Here is a 16,797-nt window from a genome sequence, read left to right as displayed (position 1 = left end):
GTCAGGAAATACAAGATTGTGTAACATGAAGCTTACTTCCACTTACTTTCTAAATAGTGGAAAACTTGAAGGAATAGAAGTCCAAAGAGGCTACTGTATGTGAAGTGGGAAGAGGTGTTGATTTAATGTCATGGACGATACAGGATGTAATCAAAAATACTTTTCCATCTGGAGGTCTAGAGTACAAGGATAAAAGTTGTTCTAACTTGGCTAGACCAAACCTAGAGCAGAGTGAGGGAGCAGTCTGTGCACCAAAACTGGGAAAGATATGTTGAAGGGAATCTATCATTGTATCACTAAAATTGACCCTGATTTTCACCACAGAGAGTAGTAGGCTCATTTTCACTAAGTAGCAATTGTTCAATAGACTTTAGGAGGTTAAGGTGTAGTGATTGAAATTTTCAACATACTAAGAGATATGGAGCTGAGGCTTTGTAGAGGGTGCAGAAGAGGTTTTCCCATTACGTGTCAATCTACAGCCTCCTCTTATGACATGATGAGGCCACCCTCAGGGTGGAGGAGCAACTCCTTGTATTCTGTCCAGCTAGCCTCCAACCTGATGAAATGAATATCGATTTCTCCTTCCAGTGAACAAAATTCCCCCCTCCCGCCTTCCTCTGTTCCCCACTCTAACCTTTTACTTCTTCTCACCTGCGTATTACTTCCCGCTGGTCCCTTCCTCCTATGGTCCACTCTCCTCTCCTATCAGATTCTTTCTTCTCCAGCCCTTGACCTTTCCCACCCACCTGGCTTCACCTATCGCCATCCAGCCAGCCTCTCCCCCCCTCCCACACTCCATTTAATCCAGACATCTCCCCCTTTCCCTCTCAGTCCTGAAGAAGGGTTTCTGCCCAAACTGTCGATCGTTTACTGTTTTCCTGACCCGTTGAGTTCCTCCAGCATTTTGTATGTGTTGCTTTAGATTTCCAGCATCTGCATATTTTCTCATGTTTGTAATTTACAGTAATTATTTATTGTAATTTGCTGCCTGGAATAAAGGGCAAGTGCTATAACAAGAGGTTGGACTAACTTGGGTTGTTTTCTCTAGAGCAGCGGAGCCTGAGGAGAGATCTGATAGAGGTTTATAAGACTAAGAGAGGCTTAGATAGGGTAGGCATACAGTATCTTTTTCCCAGGATTGAATGTCTAATACCTGAGGGCAAGGATCTGGGGTGAGAAGGGCAATTTTTTTTTTACACTGAGAATAGTGGGTGCCTGGAATGCTGGGGTTGTGGTAGACGCAACTACATTAGGGACTTTTAAGATATGTTTAGATTGGCACATGAATGTAAGGGAAATAGAAGGTTATGGACATTGCATGGGCAGATGGGGTTAGTTGACCATTTGATTACAAATTTAATTGATTTGGCACAACATTGTGAGGGTGAAGGGCCTGGTCCTGTTCTGTACGATGTTCTATGACTCTACCAGTTGGGATTATAGTAGTAAAGTCAGTTATATTGTACTAGGTCACACATTGTTCACAACTCAACGAATAGCAAAGCAGATTTGATGTTCGATTGACTGTACCTGTTCCTATATTTCCGACCTCTTCTTCCCTTTGCCTCCTAACTCCCATGCCTGTAGTGATCCATTATAATGAGCAATTGATGCTTTTCTTTGGGTTGTGGGGCACATTGAGAGAAGACGACACTTCATTCTGCACAGATGATGGACATCTGAAGGGTGTGTAAAGTTAACAACTGATACAGTAAGATAGCAGAACCTAAGGCTGTTCACTTAGTTCTAAGTAACTCCGCAACAGAAAAGGCTCTGGAAATGATTTTAAAAGGGACTATCATTAAGAACCTTTGTAAAATCCTCGTGATTGTGTGTAGTGCGGCACCATAGTGTCAAGTCTGGCGCTGTTTCCTCTAAGTCAGGAGTTCCGACAAAACCAAATTGTCACTCCACCAGACAGCAAAAAAGTTCAAAGTAGATTTACTATCAAGGTACGTATATGTCACCATATACTACCCAGAGGTTCTTTTTCTTGTGGGCATTCACAGATATGAAAAAAAGCACAACTGAATTCAATGAAAATCTACATACAAACAACCAATATGCAAAAGACAAACTCTGCAAATACTAAATAAATAAATGATGTTGAGAATGTGAGTTGGAGAGTCCCTGAAAGTGAGTCCATAGGTTGCGAAATCAGTTCAGTATTAACTACAGCTGAAAACTGCACATGGTGCGATACACGCCAGTCAAATTTCTTATTCATCGTATCATTTCCCTAGTGAGAAGTGAAATGTCATTGTAATATTTGCATTTGGTTCATGGGAGATCTAGAAGAGGTTCTCCAGCCCCTAGATCTGTACAAATGAACACTTGCCAATCCTACATCTGTAAAATTAAACATTTGGTTTATTATGTCTTTGCCAGCTCCATTTTGAGCATCCCGTGGCCCTGCTCATTCTTCCCATAATGCCGTCTCAATATCGAACTAATCCCACTGCCCTTCTCTCTTCCTGTTAAAACTCTTCTATAGATAAGTTACCGACTGTCTCTATTTCCTCCTTCAAACAACTCAGTAAATTTTGCAGTCGTCTTTCACTTTAACACCAAATAAAACACTGCCACCATTTTATTCCTTTCAGCTGTTCTCCCTAACTTTCTCCTATGCTCTGCTCTCCTTACTTCGAGTGCCCTTCAGTTTATTCTGATAACATGCTGTGACCACATTTTAATCCTTATTTCTGCATATTAATCGTTATTTGCCTCCTTTCACACCCTTGCTAACATGATCCCTTTCCCCACAAATCCACTCCATCACCATGACCCTGAAGTTTAAATAGTGATCCAGTTTATTCTAAATATGTCACAATTTCCCTACGTTACTCCTTATGGTGAAATGTTTCACACTTAAACATCTGCTCTGAGAAGGCATTCCCTGAAATGTGTCAGAATTATAATTGATGGCCCCTTCTCACTGAAAGTACAGTTCATTTTCTGGCCATTCAAGAAGAGCCTTCATCACTTGAGCCCAGGAGAGGGAGCTTGCTGAACACAGAGAAAAGCAGATGGAAAGTTAAAACACAAGATTAAAAGGATAGCTAGCCCGATAAGCTTTAGGCTGTGTTCTGTACTGATTTCCACACAGAGCTAGGATGAGGACTGGGTGAGCCCCTAAGAAATATGTCTCTCTTTGTGATCCTGCAATGTAATTAGATCCAGATTCCTCTTTTCAGTGCATGCAATTGGAGCTATCCCTTCAGTCTGTATCTTGTTCTCTAGCAATTTTTTGCTAATGTTTCTGAATTTAATTCACAGAACTATCTCTATATTGGCCTGAGCAAAAATAGTTAAAACACAAACTGAGATTTGTGGCAGGATTTCACACTGATTCAAAATGACAATGAGGTTTACTTTCAGAAACTTAAAATGCAACTAATGTCACAACATCCTTTTTCCTGAAGTTGGCAGGCAGCTCTCCACTCTCTTTTGACCATATTCCTCCAACACCCTCAATTAATATCGGCTTGGGCTAGTCCTTTGCCGAATAAACGGTGACTCTACACTTACCCAGCTCTAAATAAAGTACAAACGTTTGTAATTATGTGCAGTAACACTGAATGGATCATGGCTCTGTATAAGTAAACAATAGGCGACCCAACTATTGATAACTCACAGAGTACATGTAAACAGAGGGTGGCCCTGAAACAATGACTTTGCATGCAGTATGTGATCCTTAACCTCTCCCGACAGTGAGGGAGAGTTTTAGTTGCCGATTCTCAAGTCGGGGAACTCGAAATAAAGGGCGACGCTGCAGGCTGTAACATCGTAGCAGCGAGCTGTCGTCTCCTATCTCGCTGTGGCAGGGGTGGCACCTCTCTCTCCCTTGAGAAAGAGAGCCTGTGGCATGTCAAACTGTTGTGCGAACAATGGTTTTTGATGAATTGCAGATCATGGTTTCTGTCTTTGGGGGCTTTGCTGTTGCTTCCATGGTGGGTGGTAGGAGTGCTGATGCTTTTTGCTGGAATAAGAGGGAGGAGAGCTGATGCTTGTGTAATGGGGGGGGGGGGGCTTTGAATTCTTATGTTTTTTTCCTGTCATTCATTCTTCAGGGTTTTCTTCTCTTTCAAGGGTGTCTGCAGAGAGTAAGAATTTCAGGTTGTATATTGTGTACATTCTCTAATATTAAATGGAACCATTCAACCATTGAATAAATCACAACTCTATGAGTTTTGTAGATGGAAGGAACAAGTATCAGCACAGAACTAAATATAATTTTTATTCATCTTTGTAAACCAAGAAATGCACAACTACAAATTGTTAATTGTTTTATAAGACTTGTATAGTGTTGAATTTAAGTCAACCAGTTTTAGTCAATGCTAAAATCAAGCAGTTCGAAGATAATGCTTGAATGATATGTTGTCAAGCGCATATAGAATGTACATGATATGTGCACACATTGTGTGGATATTGCCTGCATACAGTACATTGTATCTGTGTCCATAAACTGGGAATAGTATAAATACTGTGCATATACCACCTATATTTTGTACTTTGCACAGTTAGCCTGTATACTGCATATATACTAAACGATGTGTATATACTACATGCATGCTCTTTATGCTTATATGCATGTACATACTATGTACATTTTATGTATATGTGGATATATACTACATATGTAAACTGCATATAGATTGGATATGTACTGTGTTCACAGTGTGCATATCAACTATAAAATGCATTATTTTATTCATTTCTAATATACTATGAAAGTTTATTTTGCACAATTATCTAGGACCTCCTAGTCATTGCATTTTTAACTATGCTGAACTATTAACTCTAATTATTAAAACTCAGAATAAATACTATGTGAATTGTTGCCGAAGCAATCTGAAGAGTTTTAATACAGTGGATGGTGTGCAGCTTGGATGGAAGAATCACCGACCAGCTTTAAGGGCAGGCACGTGCTCCTTGTCATTGTCATTGTCGTCTTCGTAACAAATAACCAAGGGAGTTTGTGACTTACCTTATGTTTGTGCAGCTTGGCATCACATCCAAAATGAACGTAGCTTATTTATGCCCTAGCAGAGATGCTGGGATCACACTGTGTGTGAATTTATTCTTGATAGTCTTTAGGATTAAGGGCAGGGCTGGGAATGATTTTAGCTGCTATTTAGTGATAACAGCATAATATTTCCTTGTTAAGAAAATCTCCCTGCAACTAGCAATCAACACAGAGATCACCTTGTGTATGACGGCTATATATCCATCACTCCAGATTGTTACTGATTTTAAACACAGTTTTCTAAAAGTGAGAAAAATGACAAATTGCAATAGATCGCCATTGTCATCGGAAATAGCAGCAAATTGAAAGATACATGCAAGTGGCAGGCTCCAGCTTATCAGTGAAATGGATCTGTTCACATCTGAACACCAACCTTTTAGCAGTGTGAGATGGCATTCAGCTCACTTTCAGACACAGGCCGAGCAGGATGTGGATATAAAAAACACACAGTGTGGGTTGGTGACTCACTACCATCCATTTAAACACTGTCACGAAGAGTTAAAAATGACCCCAAGAGAGTTAGCAGGATTTTCAATTATAACACAATCCCAGCCAAAACTCTACATGAAACGTCCAGCTGGAATCACTGGATGGAGAATAGAACCCTGGCCAATTTCCCCTTTCTTCCTAAGCCAGGGTCACTGGGTATAAATCGAGACCAGGAACTTGGCTGATTTCCTCTTTTTCTCTAAGCTCCAGAGTCACCGGGTATAGATCAGGAGTAGGAACTATTTTCCTCTTTCTGTAACCCAGAGGTCACACACAGTAAACAGGGGCAAGAATCTAGCCAATTTCCTTCCTCTGAGGACCCTGGGCATGGATGAGTAGTAGGAACTCTTAGCAACTTCTCCTCTGTCCAGCCTAAGGATATAGAAGTAACCTTTGGAGTCTTCAAATTAAATCATCGTTGAGCTTGATAAACAAGAGAAAATAAACTCATTGTAGTTCTATTCAAGTTCAGGATGAACTTTACAAATTAATGTCTTCCAGTAAGGTTTAACCAGAGATTATGCCAGTGCGACCACTGGCGGACAGTCAGCCACAACCATTCCTCACAATCTGAGTAAATTCTCTCCCTCTGGCTCTTTACAGAAACTCTCATGATTTTGAGTTTTCAAATCTCATTTACAAGCCTCTGTGACTGCTATACTTTCAAAACAACACAGCAAAAATACAGAAAGCTGCTGTCATGTAAACATATGGCTCACTTATAACTAGTCATATCCTAACTACGGCACAAACCTAACACTAAATTAGTTCTATTTTCCTAAGACTGTCAATCTACCAGCCCTGCCTCCCATTATCATCATATACAAATGGGACTGCAGAAGCTTTGGGGCTTAATTCATGCCCTACAATGCACAAACTGCACACAGTTTATTAGCATCACCTTAACCTGTGGTCTCATAGAAATACCAATACCAGCAGATTCCCCTTTACAATCACAACCTTCCCGATATGGGAATATATCACCACTCCTTCATTATCAATAGGTTTAAATACCCAAACTCTCCATCTACAGCGCCACGGAACAGCTTCACCACAGGGACTCTGCAATGTTGAAGAAGGCAGCTCACCACCATCTCCTCAAGGGCAATTAGGGTGGGTAATAAATGTCAGCACTGCCAGCTTTATCCCTCTCACAAACTAAAAGAAAAAAAATGCACCAGTTGCATGGAACACTAAAAATCTAGTTACTGAGGGAATTAAACCAACAGTTTGGTTCAGGCAGCAATGCCCGAGACAGCAACACTATCCTAAATACATGCAGATAGAGGGGATCCACACAAAGGCTTTTAAAAGGCTTTTCTTCACAACATTAAAGCCAAATGGATTAAGAGACAGTGTCCGATTGATTACCGAGTTGCTTAAAAAAACAGGATTCTGTGTAATAGTGAGTAGCTCTGTTTCAGATTAACAATTAAACTTATTTCAGATTAAATATTCCAAGGAAGGCAATTTAGAGTCAGAGAGTGATAGAAAAGTACAATTACAAAAGAAAACCCTTTCACCTACCAGGCCCATGTTGACCATCAATTAGCCATATTTGATGATCACCACATATGTTGACATGTACACCACTAATGACTGGATATGTCAGATGACCTTTGAAGTAGTTTGAAGCATAGTGAATTGGAGGATGGCAACAGAGATTTCAGAAGGAGCCTACTGAAAGAAAGGCACACAACAGATGAAATTTAATACTAATGTGAATTCAATGTGTTTTTAAGGGAAGAATGAGGAGAGAACTTAAAGAATTTGGAGAAACAGAGGAAATGCAAATGTTTGTACACAAACGTGTGAGGATGCTGGGATTTTGAAAGTCTTTGATTAGAAAAGGCAAAGAACAAAAGCATGATAAACCATTTTTCTAGGCTCAGGTGAGGTTCTGGATCTTTTTCCAAGCCCCCATACTTCTAGAAGGAAATCAACACCAAGTGGGATGGGAAAGTTACTGGTGTGGACCTGGGGATTTAGGGCTCCTGTTATTTACTGAAGATGGAGAAGTAGGAAAATTTTATTCCAAATCATGAAAGTTTTGACAAAGTAAATAAGGAAAATCTGCTCCTTGTGGGAAAAGCATCAATCAGTAGAGAAACAGATTTGATGTGTTTTATGGGACTTTTATGCATTATCTGAGAGGGAAGTAGAAGCAAAACCACAAGGAATTTTTCTAAAAGGGCTAAATAGGAAGAAAACGGCCGAACTTTGAAGACAGGAGAGGTTTCGTATAACTAACAGACAGCAGAACCGTGATTGATCCAGCGGCTTTCTTCATGATCCTCCCCCCTGAAACAGCATATTATGTTGAAAATATAATCAGCACAACACATTTGTGTAGCGGGGTATCTGTTGAAGAATGTACAAAAGGGAAAGATGCATAGGTTATTCCAAAATATTACAAGAAGGGTGTTTCAGTGTAATAATGAGAAGAGGGGGTACATCTGATTGGTGTAGGGGGTGTTTCATATAAGAAATTTATTCTATTCAGAGAGTATATTAGCGTTTAACAGTGAGGGACATGCACAGAGTGTTATAGTGAGGATACTTCCCTCACTATAACACTCTGTGCATGTCCCTCTATGGGAATGTTACTGTGAGGAGTATACAGTATATATTGGAATTTTGCAGTTTGGGATGTACAATGTAAATCAGAGAGTTACAGTGAAGAATGTGCAGAGTGCCAGATTGTAATGGTGAGGGTTATGCAGTTATCAAAGTGTTGTAATTGCACATATCATAATGTCACATATAAGAATACAAGAAAGAGGAAGTTTTCTGCATCCCACTCATTCAGTGAGATGCTCCTTGCAAATTACCCGCCCATCCTACATGTTATTAAATCCCTTCAGTGACCAAAAGTCAATCAATCTCAGCTTCGATATTCATAAAGACCAAGTCTCTGATCTCTCCGGAGCTGTGGCTTCCAAACATTCACATCTGATTGATACAAGTTCTTCTCCTCACTGTTCTGATGTCCAACATTTCAACCGTAACCTCTCAACCTTCCTCAGAACCTGTATGAGATAAGCTCTCCTTCATGTAAACACCAACAATCTCTTCTCATAGGACAACCTACTTTCCCCGGAGTTATCGTGAAGACGGCAGGTGCTTCATGCTGACACAAGGGGGACCTCAATAGTTCTGAGGTCAGTAATAATCTTATATGACTACGTAAGAGGAAGAATCAGCGTCAAAATGGAATTGGAGAATAACCCAGGAAAAGCTGCAGAGCCTTGAGACAGACGGATAATTTGGAGGTGAGATAGAGTTTGTGCAGGGCTGAGAATTAGTGTTTAATTTTTCAACAACTGAACTTGAACCAAATGTTTTTTTTTACAAGTCGGTGCTGTTAGATGGACCCTGCACATTCAACTGCTGAGCCCAGGGTAAGCACCTGGAACTAAGAGCAAGTGTGTGACAGGAGTGGTGGTGACGGTAGGGGGAGAGGGAGTTAAATTGATGGGTGGGGAACTGTGTGTCAGGAGGATCTGGGCATCAAGAGTCAGCTACACAAAATTCAGGACTTTTCCTCCTTCTCTGCAATTTTAGCCAGACCCTGGCGCAAATCATTCAGTTCGTACAGCTTAACGTCGAGGATATCCAGCAGTTTACGAGCATCACGCTGGACCCTCTCTCTGTCGTTCACACAGTCCACCAGGGTCTGCTCCACATCCTGTAGTTGTTGCTCCAGCTCAGCATTCCGGCCCTCCACCTCCTGAGGAAAGAAGGTCAAAGGTCAAATACAAGGCAGGGAGGGTTTAGGGTCTGGCTTCAGCTCCACTCCAAATCCTCTCCAACCACATCATCAAACTCAATCAGCCCAGTCCCCAGCCTTTGTCCATACCTCATCCACTGCATGTGCCTGACCACTTCATGCTGGGACCAGTTTTCACCTGCCAGTGCCTCTTTGTGAACTCTGCCCCTGACCCCATCACTCCTGCCTTAGTATGCCCCTACCCATGTTTCTGCTCTCCATTGCTTCTGCATTGGTCCATTGTGCCCACCGCACATTACTCCTGTCCCTTTGCTTGCCCCTGCTCCTGCCCCGTCACCTTGCATAGCCGTCGCCTACCTGCAGTCGGAGCAGTGCCTCCTCCCGGTCGCTCTCCAACTCATTCACATCAGATTTCTGACTCCTCAATAACTGGATCTCCTGCAAGAAACAAAACACTTGCTGAGAACTGAGCACAGTTCAGGGACAATCTCAACCCAGCAGCAAAATCACCCCATGGGATTTGACACCGGTCAGTGCTCTCCCTGATTCCACAGCACTGGGTCTGAACACAGCCACACTGACAGAGTGCGAGCCAAAACATGCAGTGGCCAGCACAAGCCTGAACACGCTGCATGTATCGCACACTATGACATGTTCCATGTAGTCATGCACCACACACCTACAAGAGCATGCATTTCACTATTACACGCAAGGTATATGCTGTTCAGACAGGTGATGTCACACACCATGACACGCACAGTCCCATAGCGCACCAGGACACACAACCGTCCCATTGTGCACCAGGGCACGCACCGTCCCACTGTGCACCAGGACACGCACTGTCCTATTGCACACCATCCCATTGTGCACCAGGACACACAACCGTCCCATTGTGCACCAGGGCACGCACCGTCCCATTGTGCACCAGGACACGCACCATCCCATTGTGCACCAGGACACGCACTGTCCTATTGCACACCATCCCATTGTGCACCAGGACACACAACCATCCCATTGTGCACCAGGACACACAACCGTCCCATTGTGCACCAGGACACACAACCGTCCCATTGTGCACCAGGACACACAACCATCCCATTGTGCACCAGGGCACGCACCATCCCATTGTGCACCAGGACACGCACCATCCCATTGTGCACCAGGACACGCACTGTCCTATTGCACACCATCCCATTGTGCACCAGGACACACAACCGTCCCATTGTGCACCAGGACACACAACCGTCCCATTGTGCACCAGGACACACAACCGTCCCATTGTGCACCAGGGCACGCACCGTCCCATTGTGCACCAGGACACGCACCATCCCATTGTGCACCAGGACACACACTGTCCTATTGCACACCATCCCATTATGCACCAGGACACACAACCGTCCCATTGTGCACCAGGACACACAACCGTCCCATTGTGCACCAGGGCACGCACCGTCCCATTGTGCACCAGGACACACAACCGTCCCATTGTGCACCAGGACACACAACCGTCCCATTGTGCACCAGGGCACGCACCGTCCCATTGTGCACCAGGACACACAACCGTCCCATTGTGCACCAGGACACACAACCGTCCCATTGTGCACCAGGGCACGCACCGTCCCATTGTGCACCAGGACACGCACCATCCCATTGTGCACCAGGACACGCACTGTCCTATTGCACACCATCCCATTGTGCACCAGGACACACAACCGTCCCATTGTGCACCAGGGCACGCACCGTCCCATTGTGCACCAGGACACACAACCGTCCCATTGTGCACCAGGGCACGCACCATTCCATTGTGCACACGGACACACACCGTCCCACTGTGCACCAGGACACGCACCGTCCCACTGTGCACACGGACACGCACCGTCCCACTGTGCACACGGACACGCACCGTCCCACTGTGCACACGGACACGCACCATCTCACTGTGCACCAGGACACGCACCGTCCCACTGTTCACACGGACACGCACAGTCCCATTGTGCACACGGACACGCACAGTCCCATTGTGCACACGGACACGCACCGTCCCACTGTGCACACGGACACGCACCGTCCCACTGTGCACCAGGACACGCACCGTCCCACTGTGCACCAGGACACGCACCGTCCCACTGTGCACACAGACACGCACCATCTCACTGTGCACCAGGACACGCACCGTCCCACTGTGCACACGGACACGCACAGTCCCATTGTGCACACGGACACGCACCGTCCCACTGTGCACCAGGACACGCACCGTCTCACTGTGCACCAGGACACACAACCGTCCCACTGTGCACACGGACACGCACAGTCCCATTGTGCACACGGACACGCACCATCCCACTGTGCACACGGACACGCACCATCCCATTGTGCACCAGGACATGCACTGTCCTATCGCGCACCGTCCCATCGCGCACCAGGACACACACTATCCCATTGTGCACCCGGACATGCAATGCTGCAGGTTACTGAGTAGCAGTTGGTGCCCCAGCTATTCCAACATTACCTCCTCTTTCTCCTTTAACAAGGTCTCAAGTTCCTCTATCGATTGGCTGAGGTCTGTGTTCTGAGTTGCAACTGTCACGTTCTCCACGCCCTGTGACTCAAGCTCAATGACCTGGGGGCAGACGGCAGGGTGTATATGAACAGAAGAACACAGGACATTAGCAGCACGAGTAGGCCACTCAGCCCCTCAGCCCTGCCCCAACATCCAATATAATCATAGTTGATCTACCCCAGACTCATCTGCTCAGTTGTGCCAGTTCTCGATAGCCCTTAATTTGCTGCCTCTTGTTCAATATCCCCAATGATATCTACCTCCTTGTTAAATACCCCCAATGACCCAACCACCACAGCCCTCTGAGATAGAGAACACCAAAAGTCGACCATTCTCTGCAAGAACAGGTTCCTTAGCACCTTAGTTTTAAATGACTACCGCCTTTCCTTTCAAGAATGTCTCCTCAAGTGAGATCCTCCTACTATTGGACACACCTGTCCCGCTCTCTAAGGACCTCGTACATTTCAACATCATGCCTCATTCTCCTAGACTCAGAAGAGTATAGACCTGATTTCTTTAGTTACTTGTGAAGGATAGTTTGACTTTTGATTTAACCTGACAACATTCACCCCCAATGATCTCCTTCACCAAGATTTTACTCACTCACACAAACTACCTGAGGCCTAATCCTCCTCTCAACAACCCAGTTTCATGTTGAGACCAACTTGGATACCATATATTCTGTCCTTTCCTTCAGGTTATTAATATGAAGTGTAAATTATTGAGGGCCACATTAATATAAATTGTAAATAATTGTAGAGAAAAGCAAGAAAGGATTGGAAAGAGAGTAGTGGTGTGAGTGAGTGAGGGGACAGTGGGAAGATAATGAGGATGGTTGGGGAAGAGAGGGAGGGAAATGGAAGGGGAGTGAGGGAGGAGCAGAAGGGAAGGGAGGAGTGGAGGAAGCAGGGGAAAAAAGATGAGGAAAGTAGGAAATAGAGAGAATGAGGTGAGGAGGAGGAGAGAGGGCAAGGAAAGAGCATTATGACTGCATAAGAAACAGAGAGGATTGAGAAGGAGTAGAGGAAGAGGTGGTTAAAGGAATGGGAGGAGAAGTAGAATTGAAAGGAAAAAGATCGTGTGCTACTCTGCCCTGTAAATTTTTCAGGAATTAATTTTTAGGAGATGGCTGACGTAAGCAAGACCAGTATTTATTGCTCTCTCCCTTTTGTCCTTGAGCTTGGTGGCCAGTTGGACAGTTTCAGGGTGACGTTAGTGGCTCTTGAGTCACACTAACACCGGCTAAGGACAGTAGATTTCTGGTACTGGATGGATTTTTTACAACAATCTGGTAGTTTGGTAGTCATTGACAGTTTAATTTAGATTGCAGGTAATTGCATGAATTGCAGCCCCATAAACGACATGGTGAGATTTGAAAGTTGGTCTTAGGTTTGTTAGTCTAGGCCCCTGAGCTATTAATCTAGCCACATTGCTGTTCTGCAGTGAGATACATTGCACCACCACATATCAGCAGCATTGTGCAGGGGTGGAGGGAGAAGTTCAGTGCCAGGGGCAGAGGGATGCTGGTCCTACACGATAGGGGGTGGCAGAAGAGAATGGATCTCTTCAGCAACAGGCGGCTGTGCATTCAGTTCACACTCCTGTGATAGGAGTGTGGTCTGCCCTTGGAGGCAAATCTAGTACCCTCATCCAGCCCTGTTCCCTGTTTCAGCTAATGACTGTCATTTCCAGCCCCTCTTCCCTTTTGCCATCCAATCTCTCCTTCTCCTTCCAGCTCCTTGTCACTTCCTCCCCTCACACAACCTCCTCCTGTGCCACTTCAGACTCTTTCCCAGCCCACCCCCTCTGTACCCTCTCTGCCACCCGCCAGACTCTCACCCGGTCCCGCAGTTTCTCCGCCTCCTCTTTATACGCAGCCAGCTGCTTCTTCCACTGCTCAACTGTGATGTTTGACTCGTGGAGTGCCTGCACCAGCTTTCCATTACTCTCCTGCAGTGCGAGTAACTCCAGCTCCCAGTGGGGCTCGCTGATGGACCTGGGGAGAGGGAACAAGAGAGGGAAGAATTTGTGAGAGAGAAAATAGTCACAGCATGAGAGAAAAGGAGTAATTACAAAAGAAAGTAAGAGAGAGCTAGAAAAGACAAACGAGAGAACAATTGAGAACAAGAGTGAGCAGTAGAGAGGGAGTGAGTGGGGTATAGTGGAAGTGAGAGTAGTAGAGGGGGTGAGAGCAGTGGGGGGGGTGAGAGTGGTGGAGGGGCAAGAGCAGTTGGGGGGGGCGAGAGTGGTGTGGGGGTGAGAGTCCTGGATCATGTCCACTCTCACTCCCTCTCTAAGGTCTCTCTCCCACAATCTGAATTACAAGTCTGGTGATGCCACCAGGAGCAGAGGGGGAGAGATGTTGTGTAAGGAAGATTGGCAAAGAGAGGAAGAGAGGGGTTGAAAGTGAGGAAATAAGGACCAGGTTAAGGGAGAGGAAAAGTGTAAATGCTCTGAGAACAAGTCAGAGAATAATGCAAAAAGGAAGACAGAAAGAGGTAAGAGTGTTAGACCGCAAAGAGAGTGATAGTTTTGGACAAAGTGGTTAAAAGAGGTGGGAATGACATTGAAACTGTGGAAGAGTTGAGAAGGAGAGAATGAAAACATAAAATATTGTGAAAAAGACAATGACAGGGAGATGGGTGAGGAGGAGGAAGAGAGAAAGAACCAAAAAGCCTGACGCCAGTGTATTTTAAACCAGCCTCTGGCGGGATGAAACTGAACCACGACCAGTAAACACAAGTGCTGAGTAAAATCGTGTGGATGTACAAACAGCCGCTCTAGAATTACAACAGGAGAATAGCTTGTAGCAGGTCCTGCACACACTGACTCTGACCGGTAACGACGCTCACTCGTGTACAGGCCACACACAGACTCAATGGAGGTATGGGTTGGAAACATCGTAGGAAACCTACAGCACAATACAGGCCCTTCAGCCCACAACGCTGTGCCGAACATGTACTTACGTTAGAAATTACCCAGGGTTACCCATAATCTCTGCGGCATAATCCAGTTGCATAATCTCTGACTGGAGTGTGGGTCCCACAGATACTTACACTCATTGAAATATGGATTCTGCACAGAGCAACTCAACTGTGTACGCGTGCATACACACACACACACACACGGGTATGAATCATACTCGCACTGACTCTCATTGGGGTACAAATCTCACGTACACACACCAAACATTGACTTTCACTGACATAGATAGATAGATAGATAGATACTTTATTCATCCCCATGGGGAAATTCAACTTTTTTCCAATGTCCCATACACTTGTTGTAGCAAAACTAATTACATACAATACTTAACTCAGTAAAAAATATGATATGCATCTAAATCACCATCTCAAAAAGCATTAATAATAGCTTTTAAAAAGTTCTTAAGTATAAGGGTCCCATACACATACTGACTCTCACTGGGACACGAGTCCATCAATTATGCTTACACTGGGATTTGGCTTCAACAGACACACCAACTCTCAGAAGGGTATGGGTTCCAAACGCATGTTCACTCTTAAAGAACTCCCATCGGTGTGCAGGTTGACTGCATTCCATTCCTGAGCCTTGGGTACTGACCCAGTTCTGGTGCTGTTTGAATCTACAAACATAGATCCTTCTCTTTACACAGTGTGTCCCTCTGCCACCACGCAGGTAGGGATTTACCCAGAGTCCCTCACACTGACAAAGATTACCAGAAAGAAGTGTGTGCAAGAATTTCAGAGCAGCTCGATGATGTAATCCATGATTTGATGCAAAGAGGATTTCCTGCTGCAGCTGCTTCTTTGCCGTAGAATCAACTGTCAGGACGTGAGACAATGCGCGGTAAGTGGGACTGGGGCAAGAAACAACCCCAGTGAGGGACTTACCCCTGGGAGAAGAGAGCCTTGATCCGAGCGCTGTCCAGCATCATTTCTCCATCACAGCTCTCGGAATGGTAAAGTTTCGGAACACCGCTCCCATTTGCACTGGCTAGCTGCAGTGGGGGGGAATTAAAATCGATGGACAAGTCCTACAACAGGGGAGGAGAGATTCAGTAAATCTAATGTTCAGAGGGTGGAGAAAGAGGGAAGCTAATTGTAATACCAGCATATAAAACAGGAATAAAAACATCTTAGCACCCCCCCCCCCCCCCAGAGACAGAGAATTCAGACCGCAGAGACAGACACCAAATTCTGCAAAATGAAACAACTCCTATCCTTGAAATAAAGGAGCTTCCTCTCCTGGGGCCAAAAGCAATCCTGATCCTGAGAGATTCTCATCCCAGGAATGAAGGAGGACTCCCAATCCTGGAAATGTAGGGCTCCTGTTCCCGAAAATGAGGGTCTTCTGATCTACGAATGAGGGGCCCCTTAGTCCCAGGAATGAGGGGCTCCCAATCCTGGGATAAGGAGATAGTTGTAAAATGGAAGAAAATGTTTTGCAGAAACAAAGTGTTTGAGGAGACTGGGAAAAGAGGGCTAGATAGACAGAAAGAAAGAGAGGAAGCAGGATAAAGGGAATAAGAGGGAGTGAGAGGGAGGGTCTCAGAAGAAAAAGCATTGCCTGAAAGGAGTAAAGCTTTGCAGAAATGAGGCCAAGCTCTGGTAACCAAAGGAACATAAAGGGAAGTAAGAAAATGAGAAATGACATAGCAGAGAGAAAAAAAACTGCGAGCAAGTGACAGGCTTGGACAGAATGAAAGAACCAGCAGGCAGGCATGAGCATTGGAGTACTTGATGCAGGAAAACAGATGTGTCAGTCTGTCAGAGTTGGAACTATTTGTGTGGCACCAGCCCCTCCCCCAGCAGCTCTGTGTTATTCAGGGTCAGCAGATTATCCACGCTCTGCTCTGTAGGGAGGGAGAGTAGGGGAAGCCAGAGAGAAAAAGAGGGTGCAGGAGTTGTAATGAAAGAGAACAAGATAAGGTGCTATATTCGCAGAGTGGTCTGCACGTGAGACTTATTGAACCAAGATGCATTCTAGTAAATATTTTTCTTTCTGCATGAA

At 44.9% G+C, this 16,797-nt stretch overlaps 1 protein-coding gene across 2 annotated transcripts in view; it reads right to left on the bottom strand.

The window, feature by feature from the left end:
- Nucleotides 1-4,218: 4,218 nt before the first annotated feature.
- LOC140739847 (homer protein homolog 3-like) overlaps nucleotides 4,219-16,797 on the bottom strand; it is a 50,264-nt gene continuing 37,685 nt past the window's right edge. For both annotated transcript variants that reach the window (XM_073068444.1, XM_073068443.1), the window contains 5 exons: nucleotides 15,678-15,820; nucleotides 13,645-13,801; nucleotides 11,755-11,865; nucleotides 9,603-9,683; nucleotides 4,219-9,245 (listed from right to left, as the gene is read on the bottom strand). In XM_073068444.1, coding sequence (XP_072924545.1) covers nucleotides 9,048-9,245; nucleotides 9,603-9,683; nucleotides 11,755-11,865; nucleotides 13,645-13,801; nucleotides 15,678-15,820 — 690 coding nt within the window. In that variant the 3' untranslated portion in view covers nucleotides 4,219-9,047. The remainder of the gene's footprint in view (nucleotides 9,246-9,602; nucleotides 9,684-11,754; nucleotides 11,866-13,644; nucleotides 13,802-15,677; nucleotides 15,821-16,797) is intronic.

Source organism: Hemitrygon akajei, chromosome 16 (assembly GCF_048418815.1).
Source record: "Hemitrygon akajei chromosome 16, sHemAka1.3, whole genome shotgun sequence".
NCBI lineage: Eukaryota > Metazoa > Chordata > Chondrichthyes > Myliobatiformes > Dasyatidae > Hemitrygon > Hemitrygon akajei.
This window is presented reverse-complemented; position numbering and strand designations above follow the sequence as displayed.